Genomic DNA, 24,578 nt, shown 5'->3' with positions numbered 1-24,578 from the left:
ATCAGGTGATACCTTTTGTTCATTTCTTGGAAAACTGTAGAACTGGTGAATATGTAAATACGTACTACTCTCTGAAAGTGAGGTGGTTCATTGCTGGTTGTGCCAGTTGGAAGTACATGTGCACACTCACCCAGGTCACTGTGATCGTGCTCTTAAAGGTCTGTGGCTTGAAGCTGGTGTCACAGAAGTCCAGAACAGTTTGAGTTGGAAGGGATCTTAAAAATTACCCCATTCCACCCCTGCCATGGGCAGGAACACCTCCCACTATCCCAGGCTGCTCCAAGCCCTGTCCAGCCTGGCCTTGGGCACTGCCAGGGATCCAGGGACAGCCACAGCTCTGGTGGGAAACCTGTGTGAGGGCCCCACCACCCTCAGAGTTTGTTCCATATACATGTAACCAGTTTCCATGGAGGTATCTTGTCCAGGGCAGAGCTTCCTGGATGTTTCTGGAGTGCCTGAGTTTCTCCTACTGATGCTCAGCAGACCCATAGAGCAGCAGGCAGAGTTGACTTTTCATACTCACCACCTGTTTATTATTAGCAATAGATAATTGGTTTCATGTTGTGAAAATACAAAATGTTTCTCCTAGAGCCAGGAATATTTTACACTCCATCCTTTTATGACTTCTACCTCACCTTGCCAAGTGCCACACCCGCACAACTTTTAAATCCCTCCAGCGATGGCAACTCCATCGCTGCCCTGGGCAGCTGTGGGCTGGGCAGCCCTTTCCGTGGGGAAATTCCTCCTGGTGTCCATCCTGATCCTCCCCTGGCCCAGCCTGAGGCCGTTCCCTCTCCTCCTGTCCCTGGTCCCTGGGATAAGATCCCAAATCCCCCCCAGCTGTCCCCTCCTGTCAGGGAGTTGTGCAGAGCCACAAGGTCCCCCCTGAGCCTCCTTTTCTCCAGGCTGAGCCCCTTTCCCAGCTCCCTCAACAGCTTCCCATCAGACTTGTGCTCCAGACACCTACTTGACAGGTACTTGACAACAGGGCAGTTAGTATTCCTCAGGTGAGGATTTTCAGAGGGAATTGCAACTTTTATTTATGATCAGTGCAGTGAAGGTGCTTCACTTTACCAGTCCTTTCTCTTGTTAGAGTTGAAATAAAATTCAAGTACTTATTCGCAGTGTTCTATGTAGTTTAATGAAAGGACAGATGTTTCAGTGTTGAGTTTCCATTCTTTCATTCATTCATTAACCAGATCTCATTTCTGCAGGAGCTGTAGAGAAAAGTCACTGTCACAGTTGGTTGTACCATTTCTTTTGTGCCACATTGTCAATTTTGGCTCTGGTGTCTTTTACCCATATAATTTACCTTCTATAATTTACCTTCTGTCTCTTCACTGCACAGGAAAATACCCAGACACCTTTTTCTACTTCTCTTTCCTGCGCAATCAAAGGAAAGAAAGTCACTGCTAAGTTTGGCCCAAGGTACTTAGGAATGAGCTGCTGTTTTTTGTACCCCTCCACCATATTGTCTCCATGAATTCATCCTTGGGGATGTAACAGTTTTGAGTATTTCACTGGTGTGTGTCTGTTGGGGTGGTATTTCCACTATAATTCCCCCTCACTAGGTGTTTCTTCTGGGTGAACTGAATGTGGTCTTGAGTGTGGCAAAATTCACTTTTGTGTTCTTTTTGAATAAGAGGCAGTGAGCTGTAGTTAATTTTTAAGTGTTAAACTTCATTTTAGTATGAAAAAGAATTACTTGAGTGTTAAAAGCTTTGCTGAAGATCTGAAAGCCTTGCTTGCTTTGCCACTGGTTTTGATCCTGGCAACTTGTAGAAATTAACTCTGTGGAATTTTTTGAGGACTTTTTGTGGGTTTTAATAACTCAAAGAGAAGAAAAAAAATCTGTAAGAATGCTACACTTTGAAACCTAACCTTAGAAATTAGAGAGAAAATGAACCATAATTCAAAGCTGAATGTCTGCATTTATGGTTTAAATCCAGGAGCAATTACAATAACTACTCTGACTGTGTCCCCAGGATCTATGGATAGTGGGGGGTGGGGAAGGTCATGTTGTGTTAGATTATGATTTTTCAGTACTTAAGAACTCTCTGCTGAGTTGTTGTCCATTGTAATATTCACCCTCCTTGCTTGCCAGGTCTCGGGAAGGAATAAATCCTGATGACAAGCAGCCAGCTGGGCAAATTTAGAAGTTTTTGTTTTTTTTTTTTAAAGAAGTGTAAGGTCACATAGACCTAGAAAACTGTTCTCTGTAGTTGCTGGTGGCATGTTCTTGCTCAATACCATTTGTTTTTAATTACTCTGCATGTTTGTAGTGCTGGAACAAGAGACCACCTTTGAGACCAAGCCTAATGTTTTTAAAGTATATATCAAAGTATAAGCTTGTTCTTTCTGAGTCTTGTGTTTCAAAGCAGTTTTCTAAGAGAAGAATGAATGCTGGTAATTGATATCAGGACAAGCCAATCTGCATAATCTGAACTTGTCTTAGGATATTCAGCTGTAGGTGAAGAGCTGTCTCAGCTGTCAGCTCTCTGCACAGTAAATTATTCTGATACACAAGAAAATTTGCAGGCATCTTAAAACTTAATTTGTTTGATGTCTCTATCCTGAATAGTTTCCTATTGAAGGGTTTTGAAATAATTCTTTTGACTGCTGTTTCTGTGGTGTCTTCTAGTCCTCATGAGTTGGGGAACAGCTCAAACTCCACAGCTGTCAAGAGCATGGCTCCACAGGGTTTTCAGTACTGGAGCAGGTTAAGCAGTTTCCCACACAACACAGCTGATAATCTCAGGTTGATGCAATAGTGTGTTATGAACTGTATTACCATGCAAATTTAAAAAGACTTCACTGGGCTTCAAAAAGAGAGGGGGACTTCTGTTATGACTGCAAGCACTGAACTAAATTTTTTTGACCGTCCTTTAATTTGGTGAACTTCAGGAGTCCCTGAAGGTCAGGCTATATGTTCAGTCTGTATAGATGCTCCACCATCTCTTCCCAAAGACTGAGCCATAGGGCCTTCATGATATGACAAGAGGTGATTGTTTTAAACTAGAAGAGGGTGGATTCAGACAAGATAGAAGGAAAAAATTTTAATTATGAGAGTGGTGGAACAGGGTGCCCTTTAGTTATTAATATTCATATTGGTCAGTATGGCAATGAGCACAGTATCTGATGATTTCTTTTGTTTTCCTATCTGTTAAAAATGTTTTTGAGGATCAGTTGCCTTGCACTGTTAGGTCAGAAGTATGTGTTTGATGCAGCTAGTGTGGTTTCAGTGGTTGCTGTCAGGTTTTGCTTTAGTGCTTTATTGTTGTTTTCAGATGGTGCTTTTCTGAGGCATATCAAGAGGCAATTAATGAAGTTACAAACAATTTGCTGTATCTGATGTGATTGTTGCACTAGTATAATAATGTTAGTTAAGAGGAAAGAACTTATTAGCTTGAAGTTAAATGTTAGATTGAGGTTTCTTTTATTCATGTTTTTAAAAGTACGTAGTTTCATGTGAGATTTCCCATAAAAAAAGTTCAAATTCTTTCTGTAGGCTGCTGTTCTATTTGTATTTTCAGTGACACCTAGCTGAGCATGGCAGCACTGAAGCTGCAGAACTAGCAGTAATAAAATGCACATGGAATCACAGAATCATCTGGGTTGTAAAAGCCCATGAAGATCATGGAGTCCAAACATTCTGTACCACTGACCCCTGTCCCCAAGTGCCACATCCACATGGCATTTACATCCCTTCAGGGTTGGGGACTCCACCACTGCCCTGGGTAGCTGTGACAGGGATTGACAGCCCTTTCCATGGAGGAATTTTCCCCAATATCCGACCTAAAACTTCCATAGGACAACTTGAGGCCATTTTGTCTCATCCTGTCCCTTGCTCCCTGGGAGAAGACACACAGATAATTTCACTCGGATGAACAATTCACTTTTGAATGTTAGTTTCCTGTTTTGTAGTTGTGGTACTTCAAAAGAATTGCACTGCCCGGTGTTGGGATGATGGAGCATTGGAGTGAGCTGCTCATAGAGCTTGTGGGGATACTCAAAAGCCACCTGGACATAGTCTGGTGCTGCTGGCTCTAGGAGATCCTGCTTGAGCAGGGAGGTTGGACTAACTGACCCCCACAGGCTAATGGATGGCTAAATTAAGTGCTTCATAGAAAGATTTTTTTACTGTTTTGTAATGAATTTTCAGTTCAAGTACAGGAGCCCATCTGCTTGTTTAACCATTTTTGTTTTCTTTTCCTCCTACCTAGTGCTGATTTAAAGCTCTTGGAAGAAGCCACAATCTCAGTCTGCAAGTCTTTAGGTGAGACGTTGTGCCATCTTTTTTCTGTGCACTTTACCAGAAAAATTGGGAAACAGCATCCCTGTTTTATACTTTCAGCATTCTATTGGTATATATTGCCCTAGTGAGATTAAAGCAGTGTGTAAAGAGTGTAGAGTGTGTTTTTGTGTATCCCAAACCTTTACTTCCATGGTTAATTGGTTCACAGAACTTGATATGACTGCAAGGTATAAAACAAATAATTCCATCTCTACTATGTCTTTTTTCCATGGTCCCTTAAGCTGATCAGTGAGGGGGAAGAATGAGAGGATGAAATGAAGGGATGATATCAATGTGCTCAGTGGTGGTATGAGAAGGTAAAAGGTAGTTGTGAAGACACAGCTGTGAAGTTTTCTGACTGGAGGCTGTTGTGCTGCAGACAAACCTGGGAAAGGAAGCACTATGAGTATGAGTATCCCCTGTTTGGGATATTTTAAATCTAGGATTAACAGTATTTAGAGAACAATTATGAACTAGTTAACTATGTACTGGAGAATCTTGAAGGAAGAATACCTGTACAGGAAAACAAAACATACTGTGCTTTATTTAGAAATACTTAACACATTGAAATTTGGTTTATTTTCCTATATGTTATTTTTATTAGATATTGTCAGCTTATGCATGCTTTGTAATTGTATCTTATTTTTCCTCATCTAGTTGAGAAGAATCCTCGAACAGGAAACCTTGGATCATTGATTAAGGTCTTTCTTTCTAGAACCAAAGAGTTGAAAATCTCAGCAGAATGTCAGAAGTAAGTTTGCAGATAAGAGCTGTGTGTGCCATTTATTTTTTTTAATGTTCCTTTTGTTGCTAGCTCTTAATTTTTTTTTTACCCTGCTAATTAACATACTCACAGACCAAACCTTAGAATCCTCTTAAACTGTTGTTTGAAAAAGGACAAATATCTAGTACTTTTCTAAATATGGGAGTTAAGTGTAATAGGTAAATAGGTTACTTGGGAGAAGTGCATATTTGTGTGTTGGATGAGCACTTCTTTTATATAAATGGTGTAAGCTATGGCTACTACTTGATTAGAGATGTTTAAAAATTATCTGAACTTTTTAGCTGAACTTAATGTAGGAGCCAGTACTCTATCTTGGAAATATTTAAAATATCTATATAAATATGTAAATATGTATCAAAAATACTGCTTTCAAATTATGTTGTGCGGCTGCTGTTAGTTTTGTTAGCCCCCTTTCAGCAGTTGGATGGAACTCCCAACAGGTAACTCGTGCAGCACTGTGGGGTTTTTTTGCAGGAGGCTTTTTGTAGTTGTTTCTTCACACCCATATATAAATGTACCACTGTAGTCATATCTGGGGCTGAAATTCCTCCTTGTTTCCAGGACTGACATCAAGTCTTTTGCTTGCACCGAAAGTAAGAACTTAACTTGTGCCCAGATAGCTGTTGCCGTTTTAATCCTAAGATATCTTGAAGGTACAGCTCTGGGCAATAGTTGACTTGTGCTATTGCATAGGCTCCCCAGGAATTGCTTACTGGGACTCAGAAAGTTTTTATGAAGCTCTGTTTCCCTTTCATTCAGAAAGCTTGGAAATATCTGTGTGCATTGCATAAGAAAATCCTGCTGTATGGTGCTCATGAAGTCCATAAATACCTACTGTCACCTGAAGGCTATTTACCTGGGAAAAAGGCTAAGGTTCAAGGAGCCAGGAAGCTTTCAGGTCTGAATCTGTTGGAAATTTTTAAATGTCTATGTGCCTTGAGTCCATGGCATCTAAAGACCTCTAGAAGTTTGCTGAACCATTCAGTGAGTTCCTCATCAAAGAGTTCTGTCTACTGTGGTGTTTTTAATGGTAGAAATGTTGTTAGGGATAAGGTTGTATTTACAAAACCACTTTTGAATACATTCCCATTGTGTTTTCTGTAACATCAACTGCAGACTCCCTGCTTAAGCACTTTGACTTTTCCTTGCTTCAACTGTAGAACTTTGTCTACTCTGACGTTTATTTTCTTGTGTTTTTTGATGCATGTCTGCTGGTGAAGCATTACTGACTCTTGTTTGTTCCTGCTTCTTTTCTAGCCACCTCTTTATCTGGCAGGCTCACAATGCACTGTTCATAATTTGCTGTTTGCTGAAAGTATTCATCAGTCGAATGTCAGAAGAAGAGCTGCAACTTCATTTTACTTACGAAGAGAAGGCAGGATCAAGCTCATATGGTGGGTAAACACAAGTGCTAGCGAAACAACCATCCCATGAGAAACTTAATTTTCTTCATGTTTGTAGATGTGGCACGTAGGGACATGGTTTAGTGCTGGACTAGAGAGTTAGGTTAATGGTTGTTCTTGAACTTAAGGGTCTTTTCCCTCAGATGCTTTAGGTCTAAATAATTCTATGCTTCTATGTTTTTTTTAGACTTGGAATCCCAAACTTTGTTTTAAGACCAGAAATTAAGAAACTGGAGAGTTCAGTTTAGCTTAATCTGGCTTTTTTTGAATAGTTGTTGAGATGTGGTGCTGTAGACCTACCTGAGCTTTAGTGATTTTCATACAGTTTGAAAGGTGGTAACGATTCTCTTCAGAGCAACAGAGCAGAATTAGGGTGAAGGTGATGGTGACATATGACCATGGGAACATTGATATTGCAATTTAATGCATCTTTTCACATGTTTTTCATAAACCAACAGTAGCCACAGAGAGGAATTAATGCTATTTTTAGGGCTCTAGTGAAGGAAAATAGAAGTCGTTTGGTTAGAATTGACCCCTTGAGAAAGCAGCTGCTAAAATTTAATTTGGTAGCAATAGTTTATACAAGAGTACAAGGACAGTTACATAATTTAGGCAGAGTTACTAAAAATGGGCTCATATCCAGGAAATGGAGTATGTATTACATGAGATGGATGATGGCAGGAGAGATGCTCAAGGAAGAAGCTGTTGTCTTTGAATAAAAATAATACAAATGCTTTCAAAATCAGATGCATTACACAAAAAGACAGTCTGAACACTGTCTGCCACAAATCTTTGTGTGGCCCTGTGTTAAGGTGCTCTCACAAAGTACATGATTGATAATGCTGCTATGGGAGCCTGTGTTGTAAACTGTGGAATCATTTAGGGTGGAAAAGCCCTCTAAGACCGTCAAGTCAGATGGCTAATCCAGCACTGCCAAATCCAAATCAAAGTGCTGTTCAGTGTGTAATTGCATGTTGTTTGGTGCATGAAGCCTAAAAAGTCTCAGAATGCTAGAGCAGTGTGACTGGATGGTGTGAGAACAACCAAGAGTGTCTGACTGGATTTCCTTGCACAAGGACACTTGTTGAGAACACTGAATTGCTGCTTGCTCGTCAAACTGTGAAAACTATTCATTGAAATCTGTTTAACTCCTTGGCTCCTGCCAGTGCTCTGGGGAAATCAGAATTGTGGTGCCATAGGATTAAGTCCTACGTGTTGAAGTGGTTTAATGTATTTAAACTGTGATGAGTGATCTCCAGGAGGGAAGTCAGCTTGCTGATACATTGGAAAAGAATATCTGCTTGTGTATAAGCTATCCCTGCAGACTGCCTGTGGGTTTATTCCTGGATTAAAAAAAATGGCTCACCTCTTGCTTCAGTATACAGTGTGCCACAGTGGGATGCGTGGAAAACCTGAGACTTTTGTCAGCTGGAGCTTTTCTGATCTTTATTCCTTGCACTGGGAGTTCCTTGCAGTGTGGTATGGAAAGTGATTCTTAAGGTCACAAGGGTAGACCCATGTTTATACCATGTCTAGTAGCACTTGGCTGTAATTCACAGTGACATTTATTAGCAATAATTCTGTGCATATTGATGGCAAATGTACTTATCAATTACCTCTGAGCAGATTGTTCATGGGATGTTGTTGATTAGGAAGGTAATTGTGTGTGGTCTGCTGGTGAGGCAGGAAATGAGCTGCTTCTCAGCTCCTCTTTGGGTTTCTAGTTGGAGATGTCTCTTGTGAGCTTCCTCAGGGTGTTGAAGTTCACAACATGCTGGGGTTACATTGGGTTTGATTCCTAAAAATCTTACTTTTAATATCTACAGGAGATAGTAATAAGGCATATACCTTCCTATAGGTCTTATGCTCAACTGTAGGAAGGTGAAGTATCATGATTGAATTGTCATAAACTGTAGTTGTGCTAGGACCTATTAAAAGTAAGCAGAAGAAAATGGTTTGTTGTTTGTATTTTTATAATTAAGTGTAGCTTTCTTGAATTTTTGGTTTATATGTTTTGGAAAATAAAATATTCCTATTATTATATATTTATTATTTTAATATTATTGATCTATTATGATATTATTATTTCTATATTCCTTTTAATTTTGCATAGATTTATTAGTACTTTTACAGAAATTTTACTGTCTTTGGGGAACATGCTTTTTAAAATTTAAGTTCTTAGTCATCTTTACTATTTTCATTTACCAGAGCTTGGCATTTTTTATAGTTCTTCAATTGTGACCATGATAAAACAAACCTTATGAAAGACATTATTATATGAACTGTATGATGCAAATAAAAGATCCATATTAAAAAAAGTTTTATTACAATGTCTGAATTTTGAAGTTTCTATATTCCCTTAGTGCCTGGTCAGGAGTTACTGGAAAGAACCGTGCGACCACCCAACACCACAAACAACCTCTCTACCCTGTGGTCCATTTTCGTATGCTTTCTTCAGACTCTTAGCCTTCTGAGAAAAGGTTACTATTCTTTTCAGGATCATCTCACTACCTCTTTGGAAATCACTCTGTGGTGGTGTTTGTTTCCCTATGAACGTCACATTTTCATCCTTCTGGTTGGACAATATCCTGTGGTGCCAGTCTCTCCGGTTTAAGTACAGTGCCTGGGAGCTCTGACACTGCAGTGTCAGTACATCAGGATGCTCACACTGCAGTCAGGCACTGCATCAGCACCTGCTTCAGGATATTTGGTGTCTCAGGGGGAAGTGTATAGTTGTAATCTGTGGGAGTCCTGTCACTGGCTGCTCAGAAATACAAACTGTATATGACATAGCCGTGATTGTTCAGGTAGCATTTTTTATAGTTGCTTTATCTGGAAGAATTCTCCTCTCAGATTTTGCAGTATTTTTGCTTTCACTTTTTCTGAACGTCCAGTTCATTCTTGCTACTAGACTGTGCTTGAGGCTCGGAAGAAAGCTGTGCAATGGTGCTTCGTGTCATAAAATGAAATTTTTTTGAGGTTTGAGTGCATGGATGTGCTTTAGCCTAATGAATAAATTGCCCTGGACTGAGTCCCTGCTAATAATGCTGTTACTGATTCCCTTCAAGTGAAGGCCTACCATTGATGGAAATGTATTCTTTATGAGGAGTTTCAGGTGTTTTTTTAGCCCAAGAAATGCGTCTTTGCCTCTTCATCCACAAATGGAATTTGCTTATAATTTTGGAGAATATTGGAAAATTTTGGCTGCAGGAATATCCACAGAGAGACCAAACCTATGCACTTCAAGACTCAGCTGAAAATTTCCCGGTATCAGTAAATCCCAAACTGGAGTCAGCATCTGCTCAGCTGAAGCTGAAGTTAGTTTCACTAACACAAATCATTCATCTTTCCACTGTCTTTCTGCACAGTCTTTGGCTGTATTGTGACTCAAAGATGTAAGAGAGCACATACTAAGTATTGTATTTTAAATCAGACCATCAATTCATTTAACCTGTTCCCTTGAGCTGTAGTAGGAAGCTTTATTCATTATCTGTAGAGAAGTTTTCAAACACAAGGCTACTAAGGGCTGTTTGTGACCTATTAAAGCAAATATGAGGACATAGAGAAGGGAATAAATAACAACACATTTACTGCAAGCCCTAAATGATTTCACATATGTTCAGCTATCACATAAAGGAAATGAGGGAAGGCAGTCAATTTATGTACTCATTGTTATCATTCTTAAGTAGAAGTTGTAAGTTTTGAGAGTGATTAGAGCTGAAGATCAAGCCACAAAACCTATGGAAGCTCTAAGTCTGCTTTGCAAGGAATTGTTTATTTTGCTACTTGCGTCCAGGTTCTGTATGAACAACAGGACAGAAAAACAAGTAGCATCTAAGATGAGGATGTACCTTGTTACATCTGAGTATCTTTCTGGTATTGGTATTAAACACATCCACCAGATCAGGTCTTATCAATATAGTAGTTAGGTTCTTGAGATGATGGAGCTGGACTGGTTTTAGAATTGGGGCCTCTTGGAATCTCTACTTTCCTCTCCATAAGTCATTTTATCTGTGTAGAATGTGCTAATCCAGTGTCTGTATGTAACTTTGAGGAAGTAAAAACAAAAATAATGTATTACAAAAAATTTTTTTGAAGGACATATAAATAAATAAATAAATAAATAAATAAATGCATATCCATATGCATATACAGCAGAGCCAAAAGAAACAAACCCCTCCAAAATGTCAAAATCCATGAAATTACTTGCAAAATGAAATAATCAACGTTTGAGGACTTAAATATAGCTGATGAAAAAAATGCATTTTAAAACCTGTGTAATTGCAGTCACTTTTGCAGTGGAGTTTGGAAGGTACACCTGTGATTTCTTTCCTTGCTCTAATTTTATCTGGATAGGTTCACCCTGTACTTACTTTCCCCAAGGCTTTACAGGTCCTTGATCCAAGTATGTGATCTATTAATGTGAATGAGTCTTGTGTGTATTGTCTTTATCCTGCTATTGAAAGAGGCATTGTTTGTGAAAACACAGAGTGTTCCATGTTTATAGCTCTCTCTCACGTTATAGATTTGGCTTGCATCCTCCTCATTGTCTTGGCAAGATGAAAATTGAACAAGAATGTGTGTGCCCCAATTGGGAAAAGGATACATTAATTGTTGTAGCTGAATGACATTGATTACAGCAATTAAGCTTTTTCTTTTATTTTTTTTAATAACATATTTCATTCTATGTGACTGTGCTAACCCAGTGTTTTCTTACTTTATTTTGAATATTGTCTTGAGGAAAAAGCCTTTGATATTCAAATAACCTTAATCTTTGTTCAGATGAGTTTTGCATACAGTGTGGCAGAAAAAAAGCAGTGTTTTAAAAATGTACTCACTTTTTTAACCTTTTTCTTCTCACTTTCTTCTGTTAGGAGAAAAATTAGGTACCTGTTGGGAATTAGTATCAGTCTTGCTTTATAAGCATTTTCTAGGTTCAGAAAGCCTTAGGAAAATGTCGCATTTGAATTACTTTAGAATATATTATCTGTGCTCCATTATTGGCTGTGGTTTCTGTCCAAGGTTAAATACTTTGAGCAGTTCTTGGTTTTACTAACAGGAGCTGCATTGTGTTACTCATGGGGGATTCTATATAAAGGAAACCACGTTTCCGTGATAAAAAACTGATTTCCTTTAGAATGTGCAGTTCACGAGGTGACAATTTTTAATGTGTTTTTAATAAACTGATTGTGGAAAGAAATAATTTTGCTTTATAGGGAATATTCCCCCTGGTGTGCTTCTTAAAATTGAGTTCTGGATTCAAGAACAAAATTGGGTTAAGCAGAGTAACACCACTGTAACCTGGCTATAAAGCTGTGTTTATGGCAGGACTTATTTATTTGAAAATACAAAATAAACAGGCATTTGGGTAATTCCTGTGCTGTGATGCTGTAATGCAGGGGATCAGCTGTGCCACTCTTAAGCCATTCAGCATATAAAACCCTTCATTTCCTTATGATGTTTTAGGTTTCTCATCATAATTTTATTTTTGAAAGCAGAATAAATCCTGATGAGCCAAGAGATTTATCTTCTGGGTTTTTTAGTATTGAGTGATAACTTCAAGTGGTTTAATAAGCTTTTTCCTCAGTGAGTCTTGAAAGTCTTTTGTTACAGTTGCTTTTAAAAATTAATGATGTAAAATATGACCAGTTTTATTGCTTAGAATAGTTGCAAGTTTTTAAAAAATTCTGAATCACTTCATGCATTTTATCCCATTGTATATGACTGGAGAAAGATTTCTGTTCCCGTAACATGCACCAACTTCTCATTGAAATGTATAAAACTTCCTCAATAAATAAATATGTATTAATGAAAAAATTTTATCTATATTACTCTAGAGCAGCAGTGACATTCTCAGTTGCTACATTCTTTTGGCATTCTTTTATAATGTTATTCAGTGTATGTTAGACAAATGAAACTGTCTCTGATTATTGTTCTCTTGGGTTTAAAAAACAGAGTGGGAAAATATGTGAAGTGCAGGGAATTTTGAGAGAACATTTAACTGTGGACCACTGATTAGTTCAGCTGTTAATAATAACACTTAATGTGATCTTCTCTAAGTAGTAAAGGAAGGCTTGATGTGCTAAATGTGTATTAGCACATTCCCACAATACCAGCATCTCATTTAATTTATGCAGTTGTTTTTAGTTAGTTTTTATGTAAAAAAGAGAAGGAATCACCATTTTCTCTGTTAATAATCTCAAGTGCTTTCTATTTCAGGAAAAAAATCCTATCTCCTTTAATAGCTAGAACTTCCAGTGTTTGTTCCTTATTTGAGATATTGATAATCTGCATTTGTGTGTTTGAATCTTTGCTCTTTGTTTTGGTATTTGAAAACCAAGAAATCCTTTGCTATGTTTCCGTTTTAGGAGCAGAGTGTGAAGACCTCATAGAAGAGCTGCTGTGTTGCCTCATCCAGCTCATTGTTGAAATTCCCCTCTTGTAAGTAGGCTTTTTTATTTTCTTTATATCTTTTTAGTCTTCTTTTATAAACTGAGCATTTGAGAGAATATGGAACTTGTAGTAATGGCTTTATAATGTTTAAATAGTTGTATTTGAATATTCCATGCAATGGAGCAGTGCAGATAATGATAAGCTGCTGCCAGTGCCAGCCCTGAATATTCTGTTGGAAGAAGTACATGATGAACGTCTCACACCGAGTGCAAACCATCAACAGAAGTTATTCCATTTGTTTCAGGTACCCCTGTCAGCACACAGACAGTAACTGGTGGAAATGGTTGTGCTCATGGTACAGGGGAAGGTACAGTGGAGGTGTCACTTCAGCTCTGGGGTATGCAGTAAGGTGAAAACTAAAGTTCTTCTGCAGTTCTGTGGGGGTTTGAATTGCAAAAATAAATCATACTGTGCTATTTTAATACTGATTTCTGAAATTCCAGTGAATTGATGTCTGAAGAAGAGATGAGAGAAATGAATAAGTGGCATGTTTCTGTAGATCTCCAGATTTGTTTACATGGCTTTTTTATTTTTTCTATGCATCTGCTGTATTTGAGAAATGCTGATTCCACATCTTGTTGGGAAATGTGTCATAAAACATACTTCAGTGTTTTATGTAGGAGTGCATGCTTTGTTCTTTGGGGGGGAAAAAATAAGTCTGCTTTCACCTTTGTGAAAGTTTTCTGATGAGTTTTGACTTTTTTCCCCATGATAAACGTTACTAAAGGTAGAGTGATCAGTGTCTTTAGTGTTAAATTGCATTGTAGTCTGTGTCTGAAATGTAGTGCCCCAACTGAATCATGGCAGCTTTGAAGGAGTTTCAGCTAGTCTGTTGCAGTGTAATATAGAGCTCTGCTATCTTGTAGCTGGGATTATTCTTTTGGTTGGAAAACAGACAAAGATGCAATGCTTTTTGAAAAGTTGCTGTCATTAAATGCAGCTCTGTCAACGTTAACACGAGGGATTTGTGTAGGTAGAGTGTAATGAATTAGTGGTGTGATCCAGAGTGTCATTCCACAGAGCTTGTCAGGACTTCCTGGAACAGATACACGCTTTGTTTGGAACAGATTAGAGGAAGTACAAAGGGCTGAGAGGGGTAATATACGGGCAAGTTCATAAATCCTGCAGGGTTTTATTTTTCTTTCTTGGAAGTACCAGTGTGTGTATGTGTAGTTCAGTATCCTTTATTTTGCCTTTCCTGCAGAAGAAAACGTGCTGGCATGATTGTTCCTCACCCACTTCAACCACTGAACCTGTCAGCATCTCTGTTTCTGTGTGAATGTGGTTGCTGTGTGTGGAAGCAGCTGCCGAAAGCACTTAGATTACTATAAAATCTGATACTAAAATGCCTTATTTAAAAATAAAACCATGAAGCCTGTCCATAATTTATTATTCAGCTCTATCAGAAATCTAAATTTCATCAGAGAGAGACATGGAAGATTTTTGTTTTGTGGTTGATTTTTTTGTCAAGTAAGATTTTTTTAGCTAAATTTCTCCTGAAACAGCCTGTTGCTGATTGCTACTAAATACTAACACTCACATAATAAGAAATGCATATTGCTGTCTTGTTTATCACTGGAATATGTTTAACAATGTGATAAGGCCGTAACTAAGAACTTTGTTCCCATATTTTCAGGAGGGAAATAGGTAGGGGAAAGGACATACTGAAAAACTCGCATTTTCTAATACACAGTCCAACTGTGTTCTTCAAAAAGGTGCTTATAAGGTATTATTACTTTGTTATTCATTTTGTTCAAGAGAGTGCTCAGGATTGTTTTCATAGTGAGTTTACTTCTTGCTTACCTCACTCTCCCTGGTCAGGTATCGTTATAGATTCTTTCCCCTATTTTGTTTCAAGGGGCTAGTCCATTTCTGTCTTTAACTGGAATGAATCAAGTGAACTGCAAGCCTGATATATGTGAATTTGGGGAAGGAATATATTAAGTGGAATACATGAAATATTCAAACTTTTAATGATCTCTGTGTCAGGACTTAGGATCACCTGTGAGAGAACAGACAGCTTTGGCAGCATGCAGTGGCACTGTAACAGAGTATCTGTCTGCAAAGATACTATTAAAGATTAATTTTTGTTGTGACAGACCATTAGAGTCTCCATGCTGAGCTGGTCTTCGAAGTGCCTTTCAGAATAGCAAAGATTTTATTAGCATTCAATAGCCTTAACAAAGGATTGTGACGATTAGTGTGTCCCTTGGCTTCTGTAGATGCAGTGTAGTGAAGGAGTAGATACAGCTGTCAGCTGCTGTCTGAATATGTTGCATGTCTGCACCCAGTTAAAGTTTGTATTTTTCTCCTTCACTGAAACTATAGCATTATTTTTAAAGCATGGAAGACCATCTCTGTGTTCAGAATGCAGGAACAGAGGCACCTGTGCAGCTATCTTGCACTTCTTCCTTGTGAACTTGTTCTGATTGTCCTGTCAGGTGCTTGGGATATCCCTGTGTGGTGTTTTGCAGGCAGGTACACAATTGTTCCAGGCTGGTTGGAGAGCAGCCCTGGGGAGAAGGATTTTGGTATATCGTGGTTATAAGCCAGAGGTTGTGAGAGGCTGGACATGCCCCAGCCATGTGCACTAGGACCCAGAAATCCCCCTGCCCTGGGCTGATCCCCCAGGTGGGCATCAGGGCAGGGAGGATTCTGCCCCTCTGCCCCTGTGCTCAGGTGAGACCCCACCTGCAGAGCTGCCTCCAGCCCTGGGCTCCAACAGCACAAGGACGTGGAGCTGCTGGAGCCAGTCCAGAGGAGGGCACGGAGATGCTCCAGGGCTAGAGCCCCTCTGCTCTGGAGCCAGCCTGGCAGAGCTGGGGGTGCTCAGCTGCACAAGAGAAGGCTCCAGGGAGAGCTCAGAGCCCCTGGCAGGGCCTGAAGGGGCTCCAGGAGAGCTGGACAGGGACTGGGGACAAGGCATGCAGGGACAGGACACAGGCAATGGCTTCCACTGGCAGAGGGCAGGGATGGATGGGATATTGGGAATTGGGAATTGCTGGCTGGGAGGGTGGGCAGGCCCTGGCACAGGGTGCCCAGAGCAGCTGTGGCTGTCCCTGGATCCCTGGCAGTGTCCAAGGACAGGCTGGATGGGGCTTGGAGCAGCCTGGAATAGTGGGGGGTGTCCCTGCACATGGCAGGAGGTGGGACTGGATGGGCTTTAAGGTCCGTTTCCATCCCAAACCTTTCTGGGATGCTAAACGTAAGGCGTTTGGGCTTAGCGGGGCCACTGAATTTGTGAAGTCTCCAGTCTTTTCCTGAGTATGGACAGATGTCACTCACCTCTGAGTTTGCTGTAGTTACCAGCCTTGGCAGAATAAGCTCACTTCTGCCTACAAAGTAACCTACAGCACACTTGGAAATTGCAGGTGAACTGTCTTTCTCAAAATTAATAAGGAAGGTGTGGGATGTGTAAGAAGATAAATGTCAAATCTCTGTCCCTTATTGTGAAACATAACTTTGTTTTTGTTGTTGGGAAAGGCTGCAGAGCCTTTCTGGGAGGCAGAGCCTTTCTGGAAGTGTCTCAGTTTTTTTTACAGGGAATTTTAAATCTTTCTCAAAGTTAGTTTGTATTGGAAAAAGCAAATGTGCTTTAAGGCAGAAATAGGTTGCAGTAGGGACCCTGGGACTCTGCAGCATTGTGGTGCTGTGTCTGAGAATTATTAAAAATATCTTGAATTACCTTTCTGAAAAACAGGCTGTGCTGCATTGTACAGAATGCCAGGGATAAAGGTCTCCGGCTTAGTTTTGTAGAAAATAGAGTTTTCAACAATTAGGCTTGTGCAGTCCCTTGTAACACTTGTGTTACCGTATGTTGATGTTTGATTTATGGTTCCCTTGGGTGTGCTATGGATACTCTGCTTTTTCTTTGGTTTTGCTAATGTTAGCACTCAAGAGTGGACACTAATCATTCTAACTGCATAGTCGGCAAAAATATACAATGTTAGTATTTAATTGTATGACTTCTATGTAGAAACTATTGCTAACATTTTGTTGCAGGATGGAGCTCCCAAAGCTTTAAATTATAAAGGGTTCTTTCAGCAGCTTGTTAAGAGCCGGTATCCATAACTGAACATCTGGTTGTTATCAGTGCATTTTCACTTCATTAAAAACTATAAATGCATATGGAGGAAATATGAAATACTGTGATCTGGTTACATCACTCCTAAGTAGCACCCTGTGGTGCCAGTACAAGTTAGTTGATATTTCTATTACATTCCCTTATTTTCTTTAGTTATGGTTGTTCTAGGGTGCAGTCTTAGTTGTTTAGAAATGTAAATGTTGACAATGTTTTGACTCATTTAGCAATGCTTGCTGCATTTTATGAGCTTGAAAGTCAAATGTAGGAGGAAGAAAGGCAGTATAATTGATTATAAAGCTCTACAAAATAACTGCAGTGTAGGAAATGTGCCATGTACAGATGATAAGAAATGTTTAGGTTTTCTTTCTTGCCAGTTGTGAGCTGCAAAGAGATTAAGAAATGTTTTCTGTTCTATCTCAGGAGTGCCATATTTTAATTATTTTTGTTACTTTCAAAAAAACAGGTTAGAATAGTGCTTTTTGAAAGAGTCTATTTGTGGAATTTTTATCAAGACTGTAGTAGCTTCATTATTTGGAAAACTATATGACTTTTGCATTTTTGGCAACTTTGTCTAATCATCAAAGGCAAACTTCAATCTGTTGAATCTGATGTTGAAGGTATTGAAAACATCCAAACTGAGAGAGATTTGTGTTGCTTCACTTTGAAGAATCTCAAAATTTAAGACTATTGTGCTCCAGGAGGGAGCTGATTCATAGAGAGGGATTTTTATTTGCTGCTGCACCTTGGGGTGGTGCAGCAAATAAAACATTTATGTATTTGGAAGATTTTCTTAATCACTCATATTCTTATTTGTAAGGGTAGATGTGCAGTGTTTTAAGTGTCTGAAGATCCTGAATAGGAGAACCTTTATCTATATCGCATATTCTTACTCTGTTCTAGTTCAGTTTTTATTTTAGACTTAGATCAGTATTTCTCTATGGCCTGTCTATTCACTAGGTGTGCTTTAATTTGTAACAAACCTCCTCACCTCAAAGCACAGTGTCAGAGGTTTGTACAGTTTTTTGTACATTATGCTGGATATCATATTCCTAATAATCTCCTTTCTGATATGGTTTTCAGCCCTGTTTTCACAAATGGTGATGGGTGTTGTGAAACCTCTGGTTGCAGGTATTTGGCTCTCAACAGTAAAGACAGAGAGAGACTGTGGAACAGGTCTGCCTTTCACTTAGGCTGCTTCATTAAAATGCAGGATTTTACTGAAATGCAGGATGATTCCTGTGGTCTGGCTCTGTGTAGAACTCTTTGATGGTCTAATGTAGATCACGAGTCATCTTCTCTTCCCTGGGGGTTGTAAGCTGCACCTGTCCATTTTTATGGAAATTTGGGCTGCTGTCTTGTGTTTCAAAAGTAACATGATTTAAACATTTTAAAGTCCATAATTTCTTATAGTATTTTTAATCTGTGGAGGGAAGAAATAAATATCAATGGGGTGAAAATATACAGAGTCACATAGTCTCAGATAGTTTAGGAACAGGTCCGTGAAAAAAGGCTCACGAGTCCAGCTGTCATGTCAATCTTTTAGATGCTACCTTTAGAGCATTTCCATGTTGCTGATGATCCCAGGGCTGGAGCCCCTCTGCTCTGGAGCCAGCCTGGCAGAGCTGGGGGTGCTCAGCTGCACAAGAGAAGGCTCCAGGGAGAGCTCAGAGCCCCTGGCAGGGCCTGAAGGGGCTCCAGGAGAGCTGGACAGGGACTGGGGACAAGGCATGCAGGGACAGGACACGGGCAATGGCTTCCACTGGCAGAGGGCAGGGATGGATGGGATATTGGGAATTGGGAATTGCTGGCTGGGAGGGTGGGCAGGCCCTGGCACAGGGTGCCCAGAGCAGCTGTGGCTGTCCCTGGATCCCTGGCAGTGTCCAAGGACAGGCTGGACATTGGGGCTTGGAGGTTTAGTAGAAGGTGTTACTGCTCATGGCAGAGGGTGGAATGAGATTATTTTTAAGGTCCTTCCAACCCAAATAATTCTGGGTTTTTTTGTTTTCTAACTCTATTCTCCCAGCTGAGAATACCCAGTGTAGGGGAGATGCAGTACAAAATGTCAGAGATGCTTTCTACTTCCAGTCAGGGTTTGCTGAGTGCCCCCTTGGGACATCTCCCAAATGTTTGGAGTTGCCTGTAATGAGTGTAGAGAATTATCAGCTGCCGCAGTGCATATGTGCCATCAGTGAGTGTAAAATTAGGAGTGTTTCCAAGAGGAAAGATTATGTTCTCCTTCAGTTGTACTTGCATCCCGAGACTGATAGCCAGATATTGTACTCACTTTTCAGTTCTCAAAACTGATCCTATTCTCTGTGGTGACTCCTCTTTCACCTTTCTGGTGGGCCCTCAGGAAGCAGGGAAATGAAACCTGGTTCCTGTATGATTTGAGACTTTTTGTATGAATCAGCCCTTTTGGCAACTCTCCTAAATTAGAAAGTGGGTTACCTTTTAACCTTTTAATACTCGGAGTAGACAGCTCTGGCTGGGCGAAAGTTCAGGAAAATATTTGAACAGGGAGGACGCTTGGTCTGGGGGTGGGAGTTGAAATTTGAAGTTTGGTTTTTGAGTGTTCAGGCTGTTTGCTCTATAGGTGTGAAATCATTTATGAGCTCTCAGTCCTCTGTGTGCTGATACAGAAATAGCTGCGTTTCACTGAGTAATTAAAGTGTTTACAACAGCATGTGCCTTCAGAGTGTTAATTGGAGTTTGTAGCTGAGTTTTTTCTCTATGGTGCCTCTGTGCTTCACCTTGGTACCTCTGTCACAGACCTCTCTCTCACAGGCAGGGAACAAAGCTGAATGATTGAGAGCACAGAAAGCACTTGTGAGTAGTGCTTGGCCTTGGAGAGAAGCCAGCAGCAGCAGGATGGTGACACATAGGTAGATTGTTGAAGTTCTTGGTAGGTGATGATGATAGGAGGTCATCCACATGGTTTTGAATGGATAAAGCAGATGCCAGGATACTGGGGAGCTGTGGTTTTAACAGGACCATAGTTCTTATTCTGTGTGGGGTGATTGCATCATTTGGAAACAGTATTTGGGCTAAGGTTGGACAGGGCTTGGAGCAACCTGGGATAATGGAAGGTATTTCTGTCAGTGTCAGGGGGTGGAACTGGATGAGCTTCTTGTCACAAGCCAGTCTAGGATTCGATTACTCTAATTTGCAAGTTTGCCCCCAAAGTTAGTAAATAAAATAAATCAACTAAAATGAATGTTCTTGGTGGAAGATCTGAAGAGAAGTGATATTCTCTCCAGTCCATTTCCTGGAAGAATTAGGTACTGTACCAATTTCTTCTGAAGCAGTGCTACTGGATATCTAAATGCAGAGGTCCCAGAGGAGCCCAGGATCTCTGTTGCCTACCTGACAAAGCAGATTAAGATGGAACATGGTCTGACTCAGTAGAATTTATTTCCTGGAGCTTGTGGACTCTCCATCACTGGAAGTGTCCAAGGCCAGGTTGGACAGGACTTGGAGCAACCTGGGATAGTGGAAGGTGTCCCTGCACGGCACGGGGTGGGACTGGATGAGCTTCAAGGTGCCTCCCAACCCAAACCATTCTGTGATTCTAATTTTTGTGGTTTGATTTAATAAGTTGTTATCTAATGATTACTATAAATCATATGACTCCTTCATTGTTTAATTTAAAAGTTTTTATTGAAATGACCCGGCATCATTTGCTTTTGGAGGAATCCATTGATGTATCGGGTTTTCATTGAAATGTAGACACCAAACACATATTAAATACACACACATTTGTTATGCTAGTATTGGGGAATCTTGCATTTTGGGGCTCCTCATGCTATGAAGAAGCCATAATTTAATATAATCTTAGATAGATATGGTAGGATGTGTCTTTTCTTCAGAGAGTACATGTTTATGTATAAGGTTTGTTGCCAGGAATCAGTTTTAGCTTGGGTGTCACATGGGAGAACCTGGACCTCCTTCATCCAGTCCAAGGATGTCACTGCATATGAGGTGTGATAGGACAGCTGCCTAGGGTAAGGAAAGATGAGTGTTTTGGCAGACAGACCTGTCATAAAGGAGAGAGAGAGAGACAGTAAGATGAAAAAATTAAGACTAACTAATGAGTCCCCAAAAGAGAAAATGCAAAAGAAGAGAAGGAAAAGACCTCTGCATGTTTTGGTATATTGCTTTATAAAGTCCATTTACTCAGAACATGAGCTCTGTCTGTAGATTTTTTATTTGTTTTTTAAGACATTTGAGAAGGAAGAAAAAAATGCTACAGAAGCTCAAAACAACATGCAGTTATTCTGACTTTCTGAAATAAGTAGCTAAATAATTTTGACATGTAATTGATACGTGAGTTCATTATTTCTAGTTTCCTCTTTATCTGCAAGCAAGCAGTTTTCAGGGGAAGCTGGAAATCAGCTTAAATTCCATGTAAAGTCATTCTATATGACCAATGGCATTGAATAAAATAAAAAAAAAAATCAAAACCAAGACTCCCTATTACATAGTCTCTCAATATAAATAAACAATATGTTCTTTGAAATTGAAAGAGGTTTCTGGTAGTTCTTGTGATCCTTTAGAAATACTGAGTTTCAGAAAACCATACATTTGACCCTTGGTGGAGAAAATAATTTTGCACTGAAGCTTTATCCTTGTTCTAGTAAATTAAGGGCGACTGGATCTGAGGGGTTACCCCAGATATCAGGACCCTGCTTGTGTTTATGTCAGAACAGATTTAATTTGAACAGATTCTACAGGTTTGAGTGGACTGTTTCTACAGTTAAATCTGCCCTGTCTGGGTGTTGAACTTGGACAAAATGAGAATAACTCACTAAATGGGATTTCTTGAATTTACCTTTTTGTTTGTTTTTTTCTGTCAGAGTTATATAAGGATATTGAAAACAATTTTTTTTTCCTCACAAAATGTACTTAATACAGTAATCTTAGTTTATTTTTATGCTGATTCTTATCAAAACAAAAAATTATTTTATAATGTTTCCTTGTGTAGGTTATAATAAAAATAAATGAATGAATGATTGAAATGGAGATAAAGAATACTAGACCCCAAAATTTGTTTTCTTCCTGTGTAGTGACCCAGTGCATGTTGTAGTATGTCATGAAATTACTACCCTTTTCATTCGTCACTCTGGGGTAGGAGACATTGTTTTTGTATTCTCAGGCTTTGCGATAACGATAAGTTTGTAAATGTTTTTCTTATGATATCAAAAAAGTATTTTTCCAAACAGTTGCTTTTATTTTGATAGAAAAACATTTCTTAATTTTTATTTTCTTTGCTGGTGGCCGAACCTTTGATAATTGATATGTTTATATACAAGTCCTCTTTGCTTTGCGTGGGGTGCGTGTGGGTGGCAGATTGCACAGCACCCCTGGTTTGGAGAGGGAGCAGGCACTGTTCCTAGTGCAGTCTTGCTTCTGGCTGAGATGAATTTGCAGTGGCACCAGATCAGAGTGTAACCTCTGGCCTGATCTAATTATCAGCATTTACACTGGCGAACTTCCTCAGGAGTGGGCAAAAAGTCAGGTAACTTGCAGAGAGTAAAAGTGATTCAAAAGGACATCATGATTTTCAGGAAAATTTCACTTAGGCCGTGTGTCCTTTCCCAAACTGTAACTTCAAATGTTTGAGGTTCAAATACTCAAATGAGGCGAGAGAAAAAAAAAAGCAGTGAGTTTGCACAACCTTCACTTTTAAAAACATTTTTGTATGAGAGGTGGTGCAGTTCTGTGGTTGTGATCCAGGAAATTGTGATTCCAGTTTGCTGTTGGCTTTGAGTAAATAACTGCACTCTGCAGAAACTCTGGCCTGGAGCTGCTGCAGAAGAGCTTAACTTAAGATGTCTGTGCAGTGTGATGCATGAAATTCTTCTTTTCACACCTGACAGTAATACATGTTGTTTACAGCGTATCTGGCAGCATGCTTGAGAATATTAAGGTATTTAGAATATTTTCTGTTAAGAATATTAAGCTCATGTCTTCTGAGTAAAATCCTGTGTATTTCAATGAGGGCCATAACAGCTTTGATCCTGAGACTAATGAAAGTCTACTATTTTCTGGGGTTAATTTGTTTTGCTTTGGGAGATTGCACTGTAGTTTTCAAGTCAACATTGTTTGAAAGAGCACTTAGTTTTATGCTTGTACCTGTTCTAACTGTTGAGAATAAAATTTTTGTAAGGTGACATTGTAACCAAGAAAAATTTAGCACCATTGATTAAACAACTTCAGTGCTGATTTGTTCGTTGTTCTTTTGATTTTTTAAAAATCTTAAATAGAGGTAGTATTAAATATTTACATTTGACAATAATAAACAGATTCTGTTTTTCCAGTAGGTCCCAGGTCAGAAAACCTTGGTAGGTGTTGCATGGAAACCATTGTCACTTAGCAATACTGAATTGTGAGGCATAGTGTGGAAATAAAATAGTGACAGTAGGAAAAGCATTAAAGGACTTGTGGTATCAACAATAGTGCTTGATAACAATATTTCTGATGAACTGCAGGATGGTGCTGTTGCACCAAATGAAGTACCTCTTTTTGGAGGACTTAAGAATGGTCTTTGGATGAAAGTAAGGATGGTACTGGGTCGTGTCCAAGTTAGTTCATTGTGTTTTAAATGCTTTCTTGCAGTCTGTAATTTGTTACTGATTAAGGAGGCAAATGCCGTATTTTTCTCCCTTTTAAAAACAAGATTTGTAGCAGAGTCATTATAGGCAGAGGTGGGAACAGAAAGCACAAGATATTTTTAATAGTGTGCCTGTCATCTCTTCTGCTGCACAGGCTTTCCTAATCAGCCTGAGCTAAATGAACTTTGCTGAACTGTCTGGTGTCTGTATTTAAGCATTGCAGCTCATTCTTTGTGATTATTTGTAATACCTTGAAACTTTCCAGTTCCCTGTTACCTCAAAAATATCATTAAAAACTGAACAATGTATGTGGTATCCTGATACCTTGAGTGTTTTGTACACTTGAGCTGGCACTTGTATATTACATTCCTCTCACAGGGATCCAGTTTTCTTGGCAGATGGAGCTCTGTTGGGCTGGCTGGACATTAATTCCCTCACTTAGCATGATGGTTTTGTGACAGTTGTGTTTAGCAGTACAAAGGACACACTTCTGAGAGATACTTATTTTTAGGAAGAAGTACAGTCTATCAATTGCAACTTGAGTGCTATGAGCAGTACCTCTTTTTACACTGTTTTGTCCTTTGGCATATGAAAAAAGTGTTTATTTCTAAGAAAAACAACCTGGTTTTGGTATGAAATGATTCTGGGTTCTTGAATTTGTTGTTTACATGTTCTCAGTTGAAACTCTCTGTGCTACACAGTGTATAACATCAGGTGAAGCCACCCAGTATTCTTGGAAATCAGCTTGTAAACAACCCAGTAGATTAATCTCTGTGCTTTTCCCTTTATTCTGCAGAGATATTACATACAGCATTTCTTTGGAAGCCGTGACAACTCTGATTGTGTTCCTCTCCTGCCAATTATTCCACAAAGAGATTCTGCGAGAGAGCATCATTCACAGATACCTGATGCATGGTCGATGGTATGTCCTGCTCTGGGGTGCTGCCTA

At 39.4% G+C, this 24,578-nt stretch overlaps 1 protein-coding gene across 1 annotated transcript in view; it reads left to right on the top strand.

Annotated features, from left to right (window-relative positions):
* The window catches only part of DYM (dymeclin), a 206,929-nt gene that overhangs the window by 16,876 nt on the left and 165,475 nt on the right, over positions 1-24,578 (top strand). Inside the window, exon 3 of the mRNA XM_062512592.1 lies at positions 4,224-4,276. Within this exon, the coding sequence (XP_062368576.1) occupies positions 4,224-4,276 (53 nt within the window). The remainder of the gene's footprint in view (positions 1-4,223; positions 4,277-24,578) is intronic.

This window comes from Cinclus cinclus, chromosome Z, assembly GCF_963662255.1.
Source record: "Cinclus cinclus chromosome Z, bCinCin1.1, whole genome shotgun sequence".
NCBI classification, from domain to species: domain Eukaryota; kingdom Metazoa; phylum Chordata; class Aves; order Passeriformes; family Cinclidae; genus Cinclus; species Cinclus cinclus.
Note: the sequence above shows the minus strand (reverse complement) of the source record. Positions and strands in the feature narration are given on the sequence as shown.